The sequence below is a fragment of the Dermacentor albipictus genome, chromosome 10 (assembly GCF_038994185.2).
Source record: "Dermacentor albipictus isolate Rhodes 1998 colony chromosome 10, USDA_Dalb.pri_finalv2, whole genome shotgun sequence".
NCBI lineage: Eukaryota > Metazoa > Arthropoda > Arachnida > Ixodida > Ixodidae > Dermacentor > Dermacentor albipictus.
In genome coordinates this window covers 52,139,417-52,160,129 of record NC_091830.1, presented here as the reverse complement: position 1 = coordinate 52,160,129, position 20,713 = coordinate 52,139,417, and the positions used below count along the sequence as shown (strand labels likewise).

The 20,713-nt window shown below is 43.4% G+C and overlaps 1 protein-coding gene across 1 annotated transcript in view; it reads left to right on the top strand.

Moving 5' to 3' along the window:
• The first annotated feature begins 1,061 nt into the window (after nucleotides 1-1,061).
• LOC135907653 (ubiquitin-like modifier-activating enzyme 1) overlaps nucleotides 1,062-20,713 on the top strand; it is a 93,634-nt gene continuing 73,982 nt past the window's right edge. The window contains exons 1-8 of the mRNA XM_065439348.2: nucleotides 1,062-1,166; nucleotides 4,725-4,767; nucleotides 8,551-8,621; nucleotides 10,307-10,475; nucleotides 12,776-12,910; nucleotides 13,948-14,054; nucleotides 16,214-16,304; nucleotides 17,265-17,397. Of these exons, the coding sequence (XP_065295420.1) occupies nucleotides 8,557-8,621; nucleotides 10,307-10,475; nucleotides 12,776-12,910; nucleotides 13,948-14,054; nucleotides 16,214-16,304; nucleotides 17,265-17,397 (700 nt within the window). The 5' untranslated portion in view covers nucleotides 1,062-1,166; nucleotides 4,725-4,767; nucleotides 8,551-8,556. The remainder of the gene's footprint in view (nucleotides 1,167-4,724; nucleotides 4,768-8,550; nucleotides 8,622-10,306; nucleotides 10,476-12,775; nucleotides 12,911-13,947; nucleotides 14,055-16,213; nucleotides 16,305-17,264; nucleotides 17,398-20,713) is intronic.

Sequence of the window (20,713 nt, the reverse complement as noted above, 5' to 3'; positions counted from 1 at the left end):
CTTGCAATCAACAGGGGTCAAACACATGTGGTAGAGTTCTGCCAAACTGAGAGCCCGCATATGCTCCATTCACATCAGTAAATTCAACAAACAAGAGCAACAGCACTGAAAAACGTAACAGGAGCTGCACAAGACCACACTACCAACCATAAACGCGCTCCAAGGCATAAAGAAACGAGCTGCTCCAGCGTTACACCCAAGTGTGGCTCGAGATCGCAAGCTCGAACACCATCCAGTTCTTCCAGCGCAACTAACTAGAACAACATTCTATCAAACAACACAGTAAGAAACCGTAAAATTATGTTTTGGCTAAGCTGAAGCAGCTCCAGCAGCGCGCGCAAAACTATAAACCGGAACACGCCATACTTGTTTAAACAACGTCATCATAACTGTGACGTCACTTCCGTGCGTGCCAGCAGCGTTTTGGTATGGCATTTCGCTTCTACCACGCGTGTGTCACCAGTTTACGCCTTATACAATATGTGAGTCAGAGGCAAGCGTAGCAATACCCATGAACCTTCACGCACACTGTCCGTTGTTGCCCTGGCCATGAAAGTGAATTTTGAAAATATATTTCTTTTTCCGATATGCAATGATTCTTTTAATTGCTCTAGCGAAAGCTTTTCTTGTACGCTTCATATACCTTCCAAGTAAATTGTCAACATTACCATGTTTTTGCTGAAGTAGTACTTAGTTATTGAAAGACAATGCCTTTTGGGGCAGTGCGCGCATAAACCTGTTTTCGGTTTCGGTAGAATGCCTTTTTGTTTAAGTGGACTAATATGTTCCAACTGGATTTTAACTTTTTCATACCAAGTAAATAGATGCTAAACAAGTATTGGTACATATTTTGTGTAATTTCGCAGAATAACAGTCCGGCGCCGGCTTCGTGGCCTCCAGAGTGCAATCACGAAAAAAAAAGGAAGTATGTATTTTATGTACTGTATTATTTTTTTCTTTTTCTTCTCTTTCGTTTCTTTTATGATTGCTTTTATTACCCGGACCAGTTTCAAAGACAAAAGGCGCCACTTCATCATCATCAGCAGCTGCAGCATTTTTCTTTCTTTATGGCTGCAGCAGCAGCGGCATCGGGCGGCATCATGTGGTGAGGATCAGCGCGAGAAATACGAACGTCGCGTCGGTCAGTCCTCTCGCCTAGATTACACGTAAGTCTCGGTTTCACCACTTCGAGACCTGTTCTCATGAGCTTCTTTTCTGCCTAGAAGTGCTTGCCCTTACGCCTTTACTCGCCCATAACAAGATGATCGCGGCTCGAAGTCATTCCTCGCGATATCAGTGGGTTCGAGGTTCTGTGTTGCCATGCTATGCTTCTCGAATTGAGGTCCGAGTTCCGAATCGCGTTGTTTCGTCTTCATGCACAATTTCATTCGCCAGAAAGCTTCTGTTAAGTCTTCAGAGTGTGCGTTTGGCGTCGCGTGTGATTCCACAACGACAGGTATTAGATCGCGCTAGGCAGTGCAAACCGCTTGCCTTGCTGTCAAGGGACGTTGGGCAGATGTGAAACCACATGGGCTCATTGTTTACGTTATCAGAAAGGTAAAAATAAAGCTAATAAAAATTGTCGTGCGTGCCGTCAACTTGACATGTCGCCACATGAATGCTGAGTAGCAATCTGAGAACTGTCACAGGTTGTTCGTTAATTCTCTGCGGTGCCAGTCGGAGCGGCAGTTTCGATTGAAGTTTTTACCCTGCCATCGAAGCGTGCGCGAACGTAGCAGGATTTGTAAATGATGTGCGTTAGCGCTCGGTTTGCATCGACTCGAGCACGCGAATGTGACGGGTGCTAGCTTTCGCAATTGGTTCACATTTCGCGAAAACATAGCCCTACCCCCAAAATACAAACGCTGATGCCCAAATGAAACGGAACATTCCGGCCACAACGCGCAGTTTGGTGCTTCCTGGAGCGTCAAGATTGCGTGAAGTCGCGAAAATAGCCCTCTCAACCTTGCCGCGGCTTATTGAAATACTGACCGAAAAAATTTTTATCTCATCTTTCATTGCATTATTGTTTAGCCGTCAACCCAGTAATAGCATTAAGGAACTTCAACTCACTTAGACCACAACAGATTGTGTTGTTACCACAGACGTTACCTCCTATTGCGACCGGTTCAAATTGCATGCCAAGTGCAACGTGACCTCAGGATGCGGAGAATCACCACCTCATTGAAATCTGTTGGGTGGTCCCGTGGTACCAGACACCACCGACCCATACATACACACTATGGCCCTCTTGCCAAAAGCCGAGTTCATGTACCACTCAATGGGACAAGTGGGGAAAGCGTGTCCCAATACGTTTCCAACAGAAGTGAACAATTGGAAGAGCCAATGTGGCATTTTCCAGCGACATGGTCATCGTATAGCAGTCAACCGATGCACAAGGCTGGCTGATGGGCTCCAAAGTTTTTTGTGATACCACATGACTGCCGCCTCTGTTTTCAGTGATGAGATGAGTCTTTTTTTTTTTCATGTCCGAAACCGCAGTGCAGTTAGACTGAAAGTTAGTTCAGTTGGCTTCACTTCATTGTGCAAAATTTCGCACACATGAAGCGAGGACAACACGAAAAGGACACAAAGACCAGTGCAGTCTGACAATTGAACTTTATTCCTAAACTAGCACATATGTACATCTTCGAGAACCATCTCATGATCACGGCACGTTTAACATGATAAAAACATTCTGAAATTCAGCATAATCAACACACTATCTTGTATTGTTGAGCAAGTTGATTTCGCTGTCGTTCAAAGAGACAGACGGTTGGCTAACGCATGCATCTTGCAGCCTAGATGTGCCAAGCTTCTACAAATTCTCTCGTCTGATTAGGATTAGCATGCAAAATAGCAGTTTGGTCAAAGAATGGCTTACACAGGCTCAACGAGCAATGAGCACAGTGCATTGTGCAATGCATGTAGGGCCTTCCCTTCAAGTTGGCCAGGTGTTCCCTTAACCCTAAAAAAAATCAAATTATGGGGTTTTAAGTGCCAAAACCACGTTCTGATTATGAGGCACACTGTAGTGGAGGACTCCGGAAATTTCGACCACCTGGGGTTGTTTAACGTGCACCTAAATCTAAGTATGCGGGTGTTTTCGGATTTTGCCGCCATCAAAATGTGGCCGCCGTGGCCGGCATTCGATCCCACGACCTCGTGCTCAACAGCCCAACACCATAGCCACTGAGCAACCACGGCGGGTGTTCCCTTAACCTTACATGTATTCATTGGCCAGTCTGACTGATAGAGTACTGCCCACACTTGAAAGGAATCTTATGCGCTACATTTCTTTTACGTTCTTAAAACTTGTACACATGACACATTGAGCACTTATTAGTAAGATTGTAGACCTTGTTATAGTAGACGCTGTTTGCTACAGGGCAAACACGCCCTACTTTGTCTCATGCCGAAAAAAACTATAAAACCTATAAAACATTTCTGTGCCCCAAATTAGAAAATGCCACTGCCGTTTCGCATGGTAACCGTGATAACCTTATTAATGCACTGGAATTGATTCAGAATAGTGCCACACGTTTCATACTTGCCAATTATTTTTGTACATCCAGCATAACAGCAATGAAGGCCAGTATAGATTTGGCTCAGTTATCACTACGCAGAAAAGTTTTTTCGCCTAAGTTTATTTCAGAAAGTCTACCATCATCATCATCTACATGCTGAGCTTATCCCCCACCTACGTTCCTTCCATAGCGGGTTTACCACAATTAGAAAAGTAGGGTATGCATCCTCTCGCACAAACACATTCCTACACTCTTTCATACCAAACACCTCATGGGACTGGAACCACCTTGCCAATCTTGTTTCCATCATGGATCATGCTTTGTTCAGACAATCCTTATTTGCATTTTTTCATTGTAACTAACTGTGCCATATTGCGAGTCGTTTTGCTTGCATCACGCTGTTCGTTTTTTGTTTTGTTGATATTTCTTGTATTCTGCCTTGATAGTATTTGTATTGCCGTTTCTTTCGTTATAACTTTGTATAACTTACTGTTCCTTTGTAACCACTCCTCTCTACAATGCATCTGCGTTTGAGGGTATTTGGAATAAATATATAAATACTTGGCAGCAACCTTCTTGAGTTTATGCGATAAGCTATGCGCATAAGGTATTACCAAAATTTTCCTTTTCTCTTTTTGCCGTCTTTCCATACCCTTGTCCTCCGATTTCATTCTCCTCATTAGCCTTTCACTTGCAGTTAGCAGCATTGAAGTAGGCTATCCAGCCTTTTCAAGGTGATGCTCCTGCTCAAGGAACGCTTTGCTCAACTTGTGCTTGCAAATTTTTGTTAAAGCCAAATGAAAACATGCCATCGTGATTCCATTTCTTACTATCCTAGAATGGCCAGAAGTGTATTGTAACATAGGTTTGTCAGTTCTCTGGGAATATTTCCAGCACAAGTGGCCATCTTCAAAAGTGAGCTTCACATCAAGGTCTTCAGCTGACGTACAATATGCACTGCAGTTGACGTGCATATTGAGCGAGTCTTGTGAAAGGTGCTGTAACTAATTACTTGGGGTGCTTTCATGAAATTGAGACGTCGAACGATAATTATGGAGTCGGCAGTTACCTAGAAAAGCAAAAAAGAAAAGTGAAGAAAAGTGCTTCTGTCCTTACGCCTTTAATTGGTCCAAGCGCTTGGAGACAAAAAAGCAGTCCTGTCATTGACCATCTGAAATGAACCACATTACATTTCAGGTGCTGATTCCCCACCTACAGACAAAGCTACTGGCCTCAAGGGGTAAGTGTTTGCTACCATGCTTCAATTCGTGAAGCGCTCCTGCAGCATCTTTTATTAAAGGTTCATAATGTGGCTTGTATAAAAAAAGCATCTCTTCGGAAATATTTTTAAGTGAATGTTTTTTTAAATTTGCGCCTTGTATGAACTGTGGAGTTGCGCGGTAGGCCAACATAAACCAATGGCTGTTGTGATAAAGTTAACAGATGGTGACCGCAATGTCCCACGTTGTGCTAAGCTTTAAAGCACAACTGCAGCGATTTTTTGAGATCAACAGATCTTAAGCATATAACTACCAAGCCTGAGCTGTACTCGTCGAAGCCATAGCTTCACTTTGCTTGCCAGAGAAGCGCTGTACTTGTCAACTCAGCTCGCATCGTGTATTTGAGTTTCGGCCCTCGTATACTTCAATGCTCTAGATTCCTTTCATTATCTTCTGTTCAGATAATTATGTTAAAATTCCTCAGGGGGGTTACGATAGCTTTGCATTGATTCGTCTTCTTGCTCTGGCATTAGAGCTTGCATACCTGCCAACTTTTACGGAGTTACCATAAAATACCTGATTTCAACTTACAACTGACCTATTGACAACAATACTTTAGCGATTTTTCTTTTGTGTTCAGTTTAGGGTCGACTCAACTTCAACAAAGTACAATATAGAACCCTGAATTATCTTCAGGCTGATTCTTTAAAATGTTAAATATTAAATGTTTACATATATGCTGAAGCAAAGTCCTTTATTCTAGTCAGACGTCTTTCATTGATATTACAGGTCATTATAAAGGATAAACCACACATATAATATATTCCTCAAATCCAGATGCAATGTGTAATAAGTTGCTGCAATAAAAACAAAATTTATATTGTTGTTTGCCTTTTCTCTGTTTTTATGCTGCTGCTTTGTTCAATTCTAAGTGTTTTTGGTGCCATCACCTTCTAGTATCCATGAAGAATTCTATAATGATGTTTCTGGATTTGTTACTTGTTCCAGTAAGTCAGTTCCTCGTAGTCTTATTTCATTTTGTAACCTCCCTTACTCAATCCCCATCTTGGGGCCCGTAAGGTATAATGTGTAAATTGAGTAAATCAAAACATATTCGTTTCAGCACTCTGATCATCTGCACTAAATGGCACAATTGAATGTTATTTAGTTTCACCTAAATATTCATTTTAAATATGGTAATACATGCTCCCAACCCAACTCCTGCTCATGAATGTAGGATTCTTTACAGACTACCCTGTGTTCATTGACGTCAGCACGTACTAGCTGGCAATGGCAAGCGCGGAGCGGATGCTTGCGAAGTAGTCATTTTGTGAAAATGGCTTGCCGTTGCGAGGACCATTCTTCAGCCTATAAGCATGGAGTATTAAAGCACACAAACCTTTTAATGCAATAGCCCATCCCATGCAATGGCTTCTTTGGTTTGCTTCAATTTCAACTTGGTGGAAGCTTTTGGGTTCGCAAAGCCAGACTACACTAAGCACTTGAAGAAGGACACTGTGTGTGAAGAACATCAGACGCTGACGTTCTTCACATCATGTTCTTCACAGCTACACCTTTATATTTTGGTTTCAATACTTTGTTTTTTTATTATTTGTAGTTATTTCCTTGTTTCTAAGCAAATTGACCCTATCGTATGTGTGACAGGAGGATCTATGCAACTTGAAAAACTACTTATTCTAACAGGCTAAATAAGGAAATGAGAGTTGCCCATTAGAATCAAGTTGTTTCGATTCACCCTTCATTTCGGTGACTAATTCTCGCCATTCCGATGCCAGTTCTTGCTCGTGCAGAACCGGCAGGGCACAACCTACACTGGGTGAAACCAGTGGCAGCATGCAGGTGCCACTGTGTTGAACTGGGGAAGCGAATACTCAAGGGCAATACCTCCCAAACTAGTTCCGGAGGTGCAGGCAAACTAAGTTGACCAGTCGGCATGGCCTTTGGCCTCAGTTCATCACTATGGTCTTGGAGGCCATAGTATCAGCAGCACAGTGCTGTCATAGTATGCCACCAGATGGTAGCACTGCTTAGTCAAGATGTGGGAAGAAATTCTTCCAATGGCTACAGCCTTTATCCTTGTGCAATAGCAAACACAAAAAGGGATGGCGATTTCAGAAACCTGATGGAATGAATGGCAGGCAGTCTGAGCGAAACTGTAGGTTGCCTGCTGCAGCCTACAGGAATAATATTGAGCTCGCATGTTCATCGCAACATGATGTGATGTTTCATGGCAAATTTGCAGCCCCTTCAGAAGGCATAGGAGGTTGTTGTCCTCGCCCCCGTGCACAAGTCTGTGATCTTCAAGCACACATGCTGACTAAGCAGGTTTGTTTAACTCACAAAAAAAGTATTGCAGGGCTCTTAACTTTTGTGAGGACCTGATCACATGTTACCAGAGTCTTGGAAGCGTTGTCTTATGGTATTTCCACCGGCTGTATAGGAGGAGCGACCCGAATGCTTGATCCCACACTCAAATTTCACAAATTTGAATCTGTGTGATGATAATGTTATAGTGCAGGGTGTCTCACATACCCATCAGAAATATGACACTGTCAAGAAGCTCTGATTGAAACCACGCTCAGACCTGCCTACCTTAAAAAACTATACTGTCGAAGCAAAAAGTTAAAGAAACGAAGAACAAAAACATTTTGTTGCTCTAGATCTTGACTGTCCACACGCAAAAGCAACTGGAGTGTTTGTTCTGTAGGGACACTGTAAATAGTAACTCTGATCTGCAGTTGCAGCAAGAATGATCTGTGCCACAAACGGAAATGTTCTTTAAGTTCATTCTTGAAACATTTACATAACGGTGGCCAGAAATGAGGTTGCCCTTACACAGTAGTCCAGTGAGTGGGTGGGATTACTGTGGGTAGGATTGAATAATCCACCTGATTGAAAAAAAAATAGCCTGAAAATTATTCGTGGTTCTTTGTTGCATTTTGTTGAAGTTGAGTTTACCCTAAACTGAACGTAAATGAAGAATCGCTGAATTATTGTCAGTAGGACAGTCATAAGTTGAAATCAGGTATTTTATGATAATGCCATAAAAGTTGGTAGGTATGCGTGCTCTAACGTCAGAGCAAGAGGATGAATCAATGCACAGCTATCTTAACCCTCCTGAGGAAAGCATGATCTCACTTCAACTTAACTGGCGGGAAACATGTTCTGCTCTACAGAAAAGAAATACGCACTTCACGTCAACCTGTGGTACGCAGCTATAGAAGACAACTCTGCCTGTATCAAGAAAAAGCATTTATGCTAAAATTGTTTGTAGGAGCAAATTCCAGACAATCCCAATGCTGTACACATTAGTGAACGCCCCTTGACAATGGCAAAGAGTACTTAGGAACGAAAAGCTTGGTGAATTCGGTCCCTGGTTTTTAGACATGTTCAATGTACCCGCCGTAGTAGCTCATTGACTGTAACATTCTGCTGCTAGACCCAAGGTTGAGCGTTCAATTCCCGCTGCGACCGCATTTCGATGGTGGTGTAATGCATAAACGCTCGTGTACTGAATGCGTGTCAAAGAACCACAGGCAGTGGAAACTGACACAGAGTCCTCCCCCCCCCCCCCTCACCTCATAGCCCCTCATAGCTCCAGCGTTGCTTCGAGCGTTAAACCTCACGAATCAAAGAATCAGTGGAGAGAGTTGTCAGATCATACACAGAAAGTGAACTGTAAGAGAACCTTGGGTTCTAAACGTTTTCTACACTTGTGTAGGAGTGAGTCCAGTTGTCCCCACTGCCTGGTTCTTCTAGTAACACTGAATTCATCTGTGCAGGGAGACATGGCTCAGCATGGCCCCTCTCAAGATCCGCCCAGCATTGATGAGGGCCTCTATTCCAGGCAGCTGTAAGTTGACACCATCTTGGCTGGCAGGCAACTATTAATTTGAACAAGGCATTCCTGGAGCTTGTAAGAGGGGGTAGGGGGACCAATTGGCGGACCCTACAAGCACACCATATTGATGCAAGTTTGTCTTTCCTTACCTTTGTATGTAGTACTAAGTGAAATAACCTGCCCATTTATTAATGTTTCCATCTCTCACAACATTTGTCGGCAGCATAGATGGGCTCAGGGGCACTGTACTCCTTCTTACCAATGTCATGCAGTGTGATGAAAGCTGTGGGTTGGGCCTGCCAGCTGGAAAATAGATCCACATGTAGAGCTCCTGGATAGTCCGCTTCTGGTCACATGGAGTGATGCCAACTCAACGGAAGCTTAATGGAAGGATTACTATTGTACAACAGACTGGCCCTCCTCGCTTTTCCGTAACATGCAGCACAAGGCTCTTGTTCAACTTTGCTGTTGCTGTCAGTGCTGCTTTGCCTTTCGGGTGAAAGCACCAGCTTTTTTTTTTTTCAGCCTAATGCACTAATAAAAACAGAACCAGAAAAAGTTATCTCCACCTTGCGGGTTTCTGCAGAACTATTACGTCAAATGCACTCCGCACGTGTGCATTGATCCTCTGGCCTCACGTGTGCCATTGTAGCGGGACAGGCATAGCGATGGCGAGAATGCACCTCGAGCATCCATATTATTGCTATTGCAATAATAACAAAACCAGAAAAAGTACTCCTCCATTGTCTGGCTCTGATTTCCATCCAGGCAATGCAGACTTAATGGGAGCTTCATGATAAAAGGATTACTAGTGTGCAATGGGCGAGCACTCCTTGATTCTCTGGAGCATGCAGCAGCCAACTTTTGTTACTGATTGGCTGATGAGAGCCCTAGTCTTCACTGCACTGCACCCATTTTGTGACACGGAATATAGGGGAAGCCTAACTTCAAGGTGATTCTTCCTTCCTATTCTTTAATCCTTTCTTTTTGACGAGCTCACGTTACCTGCATGGTAGATAACTAAAAAGTCTGTCAACAAAATGAAAATGGATAAGAAACTGTTGTGCATTATTCGGCACCTTTAACTTCAGTGCACATAATGCTGTTCCATATTACCTGCCTTTCCTGGCAATCAACAACTCCTGAGAAGGCCTGATGCTACAAGCGAAATTTGCAGCCCCATCAGAAGGCATGGGAGGCTGTTGTCCTCGCCCCCAAGCACATGTCTCTGGTCTTCAAGCACGTCCTGAGCCATTGCATATGCATGAATTGTGAATGCGAAATGGACAAATGTGGCAGCTGATTTGAGACGCTAGAAGTAAGAGTCGAGTCAGACTAGACTAGACTAGACTAGACCATTACCCTATTGAACTTCTTTCGACATGTGCACCACAAAAAAACTTCATTGAAGAATTGCACATGAAATCCAGAGTTGAGATTTTGCTCGTGCAAATGATGAAAATGTTCATGCAATTGTCATATCAACAATGATAGTGGCCATCATTCCTTAATTCCTTCCACACATCAAGCATAGGGACAAAGCACGTACAAAACCGTATTGCTTGTGGTATGTTATGCATTTTGAGGTGCAGACCGTATGCACGGAAGGTGAGTTGAACGCAACATTGCCGGGAAGCCTTAATGGTTTCCCAACCGTTGCTTTAACTGGAAAACATGGCCTCAACCTTTCCTCGCAGCTATGTGTTGGGACATGAGGCTATGCAGCGGATGGCCCGATCTGATGTGCTCATCTGTGGGATGCGAGGCCTTGGCATTGAGATTGCCAAGAATATCATCCTCAGCGGAGTCAAGTCGGTCACCATCTACGACCGAGGAGACTGCACCTTGACTGACCTGTCTTCGCAGGTTTGGGTGCCCTCTCACTTGTGCCATTTTGTGTGCAATGCTGGAGGAAGCTTGTGCAATTGACTGCGGCTGGCTTTTGCAAGCAGATATCTTTGACCTATCGCACTATGAGGAAAGAAGGCGATACAGTCTTCTGTTAATTTGACTCTGGTTAATTTAATTTTTGGGGTTCAATCCCTGGTGAATGTCCTGGCCAACACCCTTTCATCTCTATAGACCTGAGCATAAGCTTTTGCAACTCGGCTGTGCAAGAGCATGTGCCCTTTGCATCGGTACCTTTTAAGTTTAAGGTCTAACTACCACTAACAACGGTGATAGTTGAGAGAGCCAGGAAAAGCAATTTGCCTTAAAAAAGAGCTTTATATAGACTAATTAATGCCTCTTTTTGCATGTGCAAAGGCTGTGATGGTGTTTGACGACAATTGTGTCCAGTGATAATAGGTGATCTTAAAATAGTCACCCCGAGCTGATGGTATGCCAACCAGCATCCGTTCTGTATTCTAGGGGTACACCACCCTTTGGTGTGGGGTTCAAGACCTGTGTTAAAGTCACACTCTTGCAGTGCCCTATTGGCTGCAAAAGTAAATTCTAGAAGCGGTGCTCCAGAAACAAAATTATGCACTACTACTGTCTGTTTCCGTTAATCAGACTCTGGTTAACTAGATTTTTCGCTTGACTTGATCCCAGCCGAAGATCTCGGCCAGTGCCTTCGCATCTCTATAGGTCTAAACTTATGCTATTTTGATCCTAAAATTAGCCTTCACCAGATAATTTTAACTTCACACTGTCAGAACACACATACTTGACCCCTATGGTAACCTTAATAGCGCGACCCCTTTAGTGGCTGTGTACATCTTGGTGGAGCTTAGGGTCGAGTGCATTGAACACAAGTCATCTACCTCCAAAATTGCTTCTTTTTTTGGTCGGCCCTAAGAAGATTTTCAAGCAATAACTGTAGCTCATAATGTCTGATTATGATATTCACCCAAGTCTAATGCGTTTCTTTTTTTTTTTTTGCCCCAGAAAATTGGGCTGAGAACTGCCTGCATGGTGCGATCTGATACAAAACCAAAACCACATTCGTGGCACTTGTGTGCTTTGGTGCATAACGCAGATGTACTGCGGCGAAGTTGTCCTTAAACAATTGTGTGGTCAAGCTGACTGGAAAATCGGCCGCCATTGTGCAATACATATTAGACGCTTGCCAATTTTTCTCGCTAAAAATCGGGTGCGCACCAGACTTCCACTTTGTTAAGGAGCTTTAACATCATTTCTACATTAGTTTTCTACTTTGGGACACGCAGAAAGGGGTGGACATTTGATTTGTGGGTGTGCTAGAGTCGGGCAACTACTGCCAAATGAATCAGCAGTGAGCTTTGGCATTTTTTGCTAATCTTGTTTAATTTGATCTGCTGGATAATTTTGTAAATTTCGTCATTCCCTTCAGGTTTGAAGTAATGGAAGCCGGCTGTATTGCAGTATGTGCACTTGCTACACATTTTCACTAACTAAACAGTAATAATCAACAATGAGGTCATGCATAGCTGAATAATTTATTTTTGGGGGACACTTGCACCCATGACAATCTCGGTTTCATCGCCAAGACAATTCAGATTAGAATATGCATACTGAAATCTTCCAGCTTTAGGTGTACAAGCTTCCACATCAAAACCAAACTTGAAAAGAGCGGTAATTAGACATTCAGTATTTGTCATTTACGCTAGATGTGAGAAGGCAATAGCCCACATCATCATATATTTCATGTGAACATATTGAATATAAATCAAGTCTCGTTTGACGCAGGCAACAGCCGTTGGTTCGATAGGTACTACCATGTTTATTGATTTTATTTATTTGTTTACGCAGTACTGCTAGCCTAGAAAGGTTGTCAGCAGGAATGAGAGTAGAAAAATTTATACATAATGATACATCGTCGGAAAAACAAGGCTACAATGAGGTGCAAAGCTTTTGGTGCAGCCACACTATACGCTATTAGAAATTTTGGCTAAGAGGGGGTTTGGTTGCTCCCATTTTACAATTGCCAATGGCTTTGCATGTTTCCCGCACAGTAACCAAGTTCTTTTATGTATGTTATGAACATTGTTGCATAATAAGGGCTAGCTGAAGCTTGAGATTTGACCTCTGTGCATCTCAGTTTGTCCCACCTAAATTTGATACTGGTAAATATTGTTCGGCAAGATACCTGAAACTGACTGTAGTCCAGTTTTATCTTTTGATTGCATTTTGATAGTCTTAAGACCAGAGCTCGGCCTTCAAGTGCAACATTTTTGTGCCTGCAGTACTACCTGAATGATCACTGCCTTGGTGAGAACCGTGCCGAGGCCTGTGTAGCTTCACTGGCCGAGCTGAACAGCTATGTGACGGTGATGGACCACTCAGAGCCCTTAACCAACGACTTCTTGAAGCAATTTCGTGTGAGTTTTTGGATCATTAAGCATTATTGTACAGTTAGAATGAATCTGAGGTGTTCTGTCACCTGGAATTCAGTTTCCTAAATTGTAATACAATATTAGTGTTAAGGGGTAGTTTCCTCAGTATCGTGTCCACATGTAGAAAAAAAAACTCACCATACGCGATGGCTCCAGCATCGTCGTCTTCCACAACTGGCTTTTGGCACCCCTCAGCACTACTGCATGAACACACTCGTGCCACTGCTCCCACGTTTATTGTTGTCACTAATCAATTGATTAATTGCTTAATTAAGAGACACAATGACATAACCAATAATTGAGAAAGACTAATGAACTGTCAGGATTTTGCCAGTGATAAACAGCGGGGCTGCACATTTCAGCTTCGCTGGATAACCATCTGTGCAGAGTGCTTGTGCTGATAGTTTTCTCTATGCAGTACACTTCCAGCATTGTTTGCTGCTGAAGCTGTTAATTCTTGATATTTGACACCTTAATTGCCATGCATGAGTAATGCTTGTCTGGCTTTCAGTACACACCCACGGCCATGCCTAAAATATTTTGTCAACGTGAAACATCCATAGACTGGTGGCGCCATCTACTCAAAAGTTTGTCAAACTAAAATTTTATGGTAAGTGTGTTATTATGTGGCAGATAGCATGACAAAGCTAATCGAATGTCTGTGTCACATGAGTCTCGTTTTCCGGCATGACGAATCAGCGTAAGAAGCCTGCGCATTCTATTTTAACAATGGAGACATTCAAGAACTCTTTACGTTCTCTTGTTCAGAGTACTTTGATGTCGGTCTTGAAAAGACAGTGACGAAGAGGCCTGAGAAACAACTGTAATTGTAATTAAAATTGTTTATTAACAGCATGTCCTAATATTTGTTTGAAGTTTTGAAATTGGTAAAATGTTCGGCTTTGTGTCACCGCTAAATGGTGCTTGACTTTAAAGCCTACTAATGTGCTGCTTAGATTGCACTTTAATTTGTTTCACATAAGAAAAACACCTGGCACCCATGAACGCCCATCTTCCCGCAGGTGGTGGTGCTCACTGACACTCCCTTCGAGGAGCAGCTGTCCATCTCTGCCTTCACGCACGCCAACGACATCGCCCTCATCGTGGCCGACACGCGGGGCCTCTGTGGGTGCGTCCTAAGCACTTCTTTGGTCGGCATTGAGCGTCACTCTAGCGGCCACCGTGTTGACGCGAGCATGGAGTTTTAAAGCGAAGCTCTCTTTGCCTCTTCCCTCCCACTTTGCGAACGCTGGCCACTGCTGCCTTGCCGACTAAACAACTTGGGACTTTGGGTATGTGCCCAAATTGACGAGCAGAGCAAGAGGAAAGTCACGATGTCGGCAACGTAAGCAGCCAAGCGTAGAAAAAGATGTCAACAAATAGGGCGCAATGTTTACGTCTTAGGTGAAATTGAGACACTTTAACAACATTTTTGTAAACATAGGAAAAGGGTTCGCGTACCCTTGATTTCCACATATACGGGGGATCCGCAGATTTTATTTAGTAGGCTGATCTCGCTGCATTCAGAGTACCTGCTTATCTGCCTTCCTGGCACTGCGATTCATGCAGTACACACTGCTTGCCTGCTCTACCTGGGTATAGAGCTACCTTCAGGGGAATGCCAAGCTGAATGTTATTGTGGATTTTCCAGCAAATTTTAGGGAGAGCTTGAGGGATTTGCTTAAGCACAGCAAGCATCGGGGCTTTCTCAACACATTGCACACACATTGTACTACTGGCCTGGCACATGACCAACATTAACAACAATATTCAGTGCACTAACCAAGAAACCATAGAAATTGCAGCAATGGTTGACCGGCCGGACAAGACTGCAATGTGAGCCAGCGCGACGAAAGATGGCAAGGTTTAGTTGTCCCACTCATCCTCCTCCTTAGCTGCTCATGCCTTGTGAAAAACCATTAGGCAATGGTGCCCTGGACAAGAGGATCATGATAAAAAAAATTATGTATTTTCTCAACCCCTCTCCCATTGTTAGAATCTTCTTATCCTCACCTCTCTGCCTTTTTACCTCGAAAGCTAATCCATTGGGATGGCAAAAAACGTCTCTGTGCTTATTACCATAGTTGCATACCTTCCAACTCCCAAATTTTCTGTAACATTGAGGAATTTGGGCTTGTTCTGTGGTTTTACGATTGGTGCATTAAGTTTTACAAAAGAAAAAATTTATATCCTCTGCGATAAAGTTCTGAGTGCAACCTTAAATGTCGGTGAAAGCACAATAGAAGGGTACTTGCCTTGAGCAAGTATATCCGCGAAAGTTCCTGAAGCAGAATAAATTGGCAACAATTAAGTTACTGAACATCTCACTGTGATCTAAGCAAACTGTTCCTCTTCAATATCCCCTGTTCCAAGCTTGCTGCGGCCTATATGCTGCATGTAAACGTAAACCTTTGTTAATAAAGTGTGGATGTATCCCACAGACACTGTTTGATCAGGACAAGCTGCATTGAAGCTAAGCTAGACATTGGATTGGTACACAGGATGGGGATACATTGACTGTCACCTATGAACAGAAGAACTAACCATAGGACAAAAATTTCATATAGCACAAATACAAAATGCAATCTCGGCATGCATTGTAATCAAGGCTAAATAGACGTTATTCTAAATGAATACTTTTTCTCAGTTAAATTAGCCACTATTTAGCATGCGATGGGCAATGATAAGCCTCATCCTGGCACTTTCTGGTCATGTGTTAGTCAACACCTTGCTGTAAGCTCCCCTAGTGTGTGCACAACTGGTAGCAAAGTCTCAAAAACTGCTGGAGTAACTGTAGTATAGCTGAATTCACACGATGGACTGAACTGGTATTTGAGCTTGCGGATTGTGTCTCACAGTACCATGTGTCAGCCGTTCCTGCAACGCTCACTTTTGGCAAAGCAGTGCAAAAGGCGCCCATAAGCTAGATCAGCATTGGGACTTTCGGCGAACAAGGCCACAATGCTGATGGATGAACACCTTGGTCTGGCAGCAATCATCTTCAATTTAAGTAGCTCGTTGATTGGAACATGTGAAACATACATGGCTGCAAATGGAATAGCACAGCATTTTGATGCATATATCACGCTGCTGCCCGTGTTTTTAGGGGGTGAATATGGTTTGATCGTCTATTTTGTTGGGCATGCTGTTTCGTTGTGTGAATGATAAACACGAACTGGTCCGACATACTCTGTATGTCAAGGGACTTGTTCAGTTTCGATCATATCTGTCGTGTGGACCCAGCTCAAGCGTGACCGCTCTACCTGTTCTTGCTTTGTCGTATTACAGGCAGATCTTTTGCGACTTTGGCGCGAGGTTTCGTGTGCTGGACACCAACGGCGAGCGGCCCATCTCTGTCATGCTTGCCTCCATCAGCAAGGTGTGTGCAGGCATTTGGGAACAGCTCCTTCAATCTGTTTCCCTTGTAAACTCGGAAAGTGTGAAACAAAGCCTGAAAGTTTAAGAAACATGCCTGACCATGGTAATAATCCAAATGGCTGCAAGTGGTGCTATGAGACAGTGACAGTGTCAAAGTCATGTCATCCAAGAGCACCTACTTCCAGCCTGCCCTAGGAAGATTTTATAGCAAAAGCAGCAGCTCACAATGAATGATTACAGTGCTTACACAATTCTAACACAAGCAAATATTTTTCAAAGAAAATTCGTTCAAAAATTGCCTGCACGGGGCGATTGGATTGGGCACAAAACCAAATCCTCGTTCTCAACAGCCTAACTTCAGATCCTGCATAGGATGTATCACTGTCATTACCATCACAAGATGGCAACAAACCATGTTCTTGCAAAGTAGGACGATGATGTGCCGCTTTCAGTCTTTGATTACAAAAGCTCATTCAAAATATAAGCTAGCGACAAGTCATGTCAAGCATTCTTGGTGTTCTGGAGAATTGCATACTTCGCAGGGTTGAACTAGCTGATTGGTTAGTCTAGGCGTGGACAACCATCATGTTTGAAATTGTTGCACAGTCATTTGATAAATGCAGAACACCAAAGGCTCAGTTTGCCGTATGGAGAACGACAAGTGGTAGTCTTTGCGGCAGCAATAAAATACTGTCATTTCGTCATTTCTGTCAGGGCTGAATTAACAGAAGTCAGCTGTATTAAGTTAAAGTAATATGGTTGTGTTACTAAACTATCGCTGCTGTCAGTGTTTCACGACTCTCATGAAAGTTGAATAAATGTTTATACAACTTCCACGCAGCTACCCAAGGCAACTGCGGAAAGAATATGCAGGGTTTATTGCTGTTACAGACTGCTCTCATTTTTCATTTGTGTAATTGGGCAAACACCTTTGCACATCACTCTCTATGCCCCATTGCAGGACAAAGAATCAGTGGTGACTTGCCTGGACGAAGTGCGGCATGGTCTGGAAGATGGTGACTTTGTCGTCTTCTCCGAAGTCAACGGCATGACTGAGATCAACGAGTGCCTCCCCATGAGAGTCAAAGTGCTTGGTGAGCAGCTGTCTTTCATAAAGAAGAGCTTAAGGAAAAGGAAATTCCTCAAACTCCAGCAACATCTTTTTTCCCTTTAACTAAATGACTGTGAACAGGAGTTATGTGCTGCTAGCTCCTTGATACGTTTAGGAACTTGCACGATCTGGAGAATTCTATGCTGATACTGTCTTAGATGTCATCGGATAAAGTATCCTCATGATTGTAGTCATTGTTGTTGCCACGCTGCCGCCATTAGCAGCATTGGTGTACCGTCATCTTTGTCATAGCCCTTGTTCTGCCATTATTGTAGTACTGCAGTTGCGCTGTTAACAGTTTGTTAAAGTATGTGTCTCCTTTTTTTATGTGTTGTGCTGAACCTAAACATGATGAGCAAATGAACAAGATCAAACCATTTCCTGGCTTATAATTTTAGTTTGCAGTGAAGAAAGGAAAAGTACACCTGCACAGCTTCTTTCAATAGTTGCACGTTAAATATAGTATGACCCAGCTACCAGTATAACTTGACTTCTTGAACCTCGTTGCTGTTTTACGGCTGCATCAACACCATGATGCAGATATGGCAAGACACAATCGCTCAGCTGTACTTCTTTCTTGCTTTAAAGGGACACTAAAGTGAAAATTGATTTCTTCTGCATCAGTAAATCACCATTCTACAACACCAAAAACACCACTCTTGCAACGATAAGACGTTTGGTAAGCCAGAAAAAGCGCAAGAACGAAATGCGGGTGGCGACGCCTACTTGAGTTCCCGCACCTGGGGGCTGTGACGTCTTGGATTTTTGATGGCATCTTCTAGGGCCTACTAATTATATATACCGGTACAAATTGACTACATTGTGTTCTAAAAGAACCAAATATTAAACATGCCAAGTTTCGGGAACCTTTATTCAGCCAACGCGGCCCAAATGCGAAAACAAACTTTGGAATCCCTGACGTCACGCTGACGTACCGGCGCTGGCGTTTCGGCGCGAAATTCGAATACTGATTCTTGGACCTTCATTTTCTCATCAAATATTCAAACTATTTTCTTGAAATGACTGCCTGCAGGTTTCTCAAGCAATGCTTTATTAGTCTAAACTGATTTATTGTTTCCCTTTAGTGTCCCTTTAAGCGCAGAGGCGTGAAGAACTCTAAGCCTCTGACACAAAGTGGACAGGACAAGCGCCCATTCTCTGCTTTATACTTAGCAGGCAGCAGTGCTGCAGAAGCTACGCAAGCTGTGGGGTCACAGAAGTACTACTCCATGCATTTGTCAGTGCAGTTGCTTTGGATCTACGATGCTTCCTACAATATAACTACACCATATGCATAGACTTTCGTTAATTAGACTCTGGTTAATTCAATTTCTCGGTTAATTCGATACTGACCAAAGGTCCCGGCCAGCGCCCTTACATTTCTTTGGGCCTCAAATTTTGTTATTTCAATCCTAAATTTGGTCTTCGCCGTATAATTCGAACTTCACCAGTCAGCATGCATGTGCCTGGCCTCTATGATTGCTCCATCTGCGACCCCTTTAGTAGTAGCGTACGTCGTGGCAGCGCTTATGGTACAGTGGATGGATTGAGTGCATGTCATCTCCCATCGAAACGACTGTTTTTGGTCTGCTCCCACTGTCTGATTATGGTATTTACGCGATTCTAACGCGTGTCTTTTTTTATTCTCTAAAAAAATATAAGGCCGCAAACCGCGCTCACTGCATTTGTTTTGCCACATAACACTTCTGTTCAGCGGAGAAGTTGGCTTTAAAAGCTGTGCGGCGAAGCTAAGAAACAATTGCACGTTTGACCGGCAGAACAGCGCGCACTATGGATGGTAGTATCGACAGCACACTATCGGTTATGTAAAATCAGGTGACTTAACCCACATAAACACAGCAAAATAAACATGGCGACGTTTTCCTGTTCCTGATTACATGAACTGAGTGTTACGTATGGTCATTTATCACAGTTCAGGGTGTCTACCAACCGTGAAAACACAGAATTTTCAGGGATCTTGAATAGCCTGGAAATACTTAGGGAAAACGCAGGGAGTTTGTGCTTTTATCAGGGAAAATGAGCACCAATTTTGTTGAAAGGGGACCAAAGTTGAGGTAATGCTGGCTCAAGTAACAGAGAGGAATCCTAACAAATCCTCTTTGAGGCCATGTTGTTCACTGGAAGAGTTGCCAGTGTCCAAACAACGACCAACTTTCCGGATGCCCGATAATCCGGACGGCTTCGCGGCACCACACATGGGGTCATTGTATAATACCGTCTAAAATTTCCAATGCGAGAACTCTTCGCCGTCCGATTTTCTAGATTTTTTTTCTCTGACTGCAAGACCTAAATGGCATTAATCAAAGCCACCACCACCACCGACATTTTGATTACCTTGACACCTTGAGCCATCGCTCCCGCACACAGATCTATTGGCAGCCATAGCTACCACCGCGGCAATACTAGGCCTAGCTGCTTCGCCATTCGCTATTCAGCTTCATGCCATTCAGTGCTGCGTTTTTTATTGAAATAATTAGCCACTGTCAGCATTGGCACCAACTCCGTCTCTGTAATCCACGCGATTGGCTTCAAAGCTCGCAAAGCACGGCGTCGTTGCATAATGCCAGTTCCTGAAAGTCAGCTTTGCCTCAATTGTTACATGGAAAAGCATACGTGAAGTATTGCGGTGAAGCATAACAAGTGTAGGAAGGGCAATTGTCACGGGACACAGTATGTATTCCTTAAATATACACACATGCACCCGCCACCTCCTGTCACAGTACTAGCAACATTATGCCTAATAAGTCTCCTGGCAGACCTTCAGAGCTTTTCGGATGTGCCTGTGGCGATTTGAGCCTTTAGGGGCAGTCAAAGACATGCATTCTTTTTTTCGAACTGCCTGAATTTTTTGACATTTTCGAGGCCCCTAGGGAGTCCGAAAAATTGGATGTTGACTGTACAACTGACTAAGAGGATGCTTCAAATGGTCCGTAGGGCAAATGTGTGGCGGAAGGAGAACGAAAACAGAGAGAACTGACGCATTGAGGAATGAATGGGAAAGGAAGCATGCCGCTGCTTCTTTGAAGGAGCTTGAGCTCAAAAAACAGTGTTGGCTGACACCGAGATGCATGTGTCCCTCATCCAAACCACAATAAATTCTTTAAAGCAGTGAAACATCCCGTAATCTTTCTAATCATCACAATAAAACCAATTCTGCTTCTGAGGCATTGTGCAAGGGCTGAGAGTATGTCAGGACAGTTGATATTGTCACCGGTGAGATTCTCTCTCAACAGCGGTCGGGTCAAAGTTCAGGCCTCATACCAATGAGCTTGCTATCG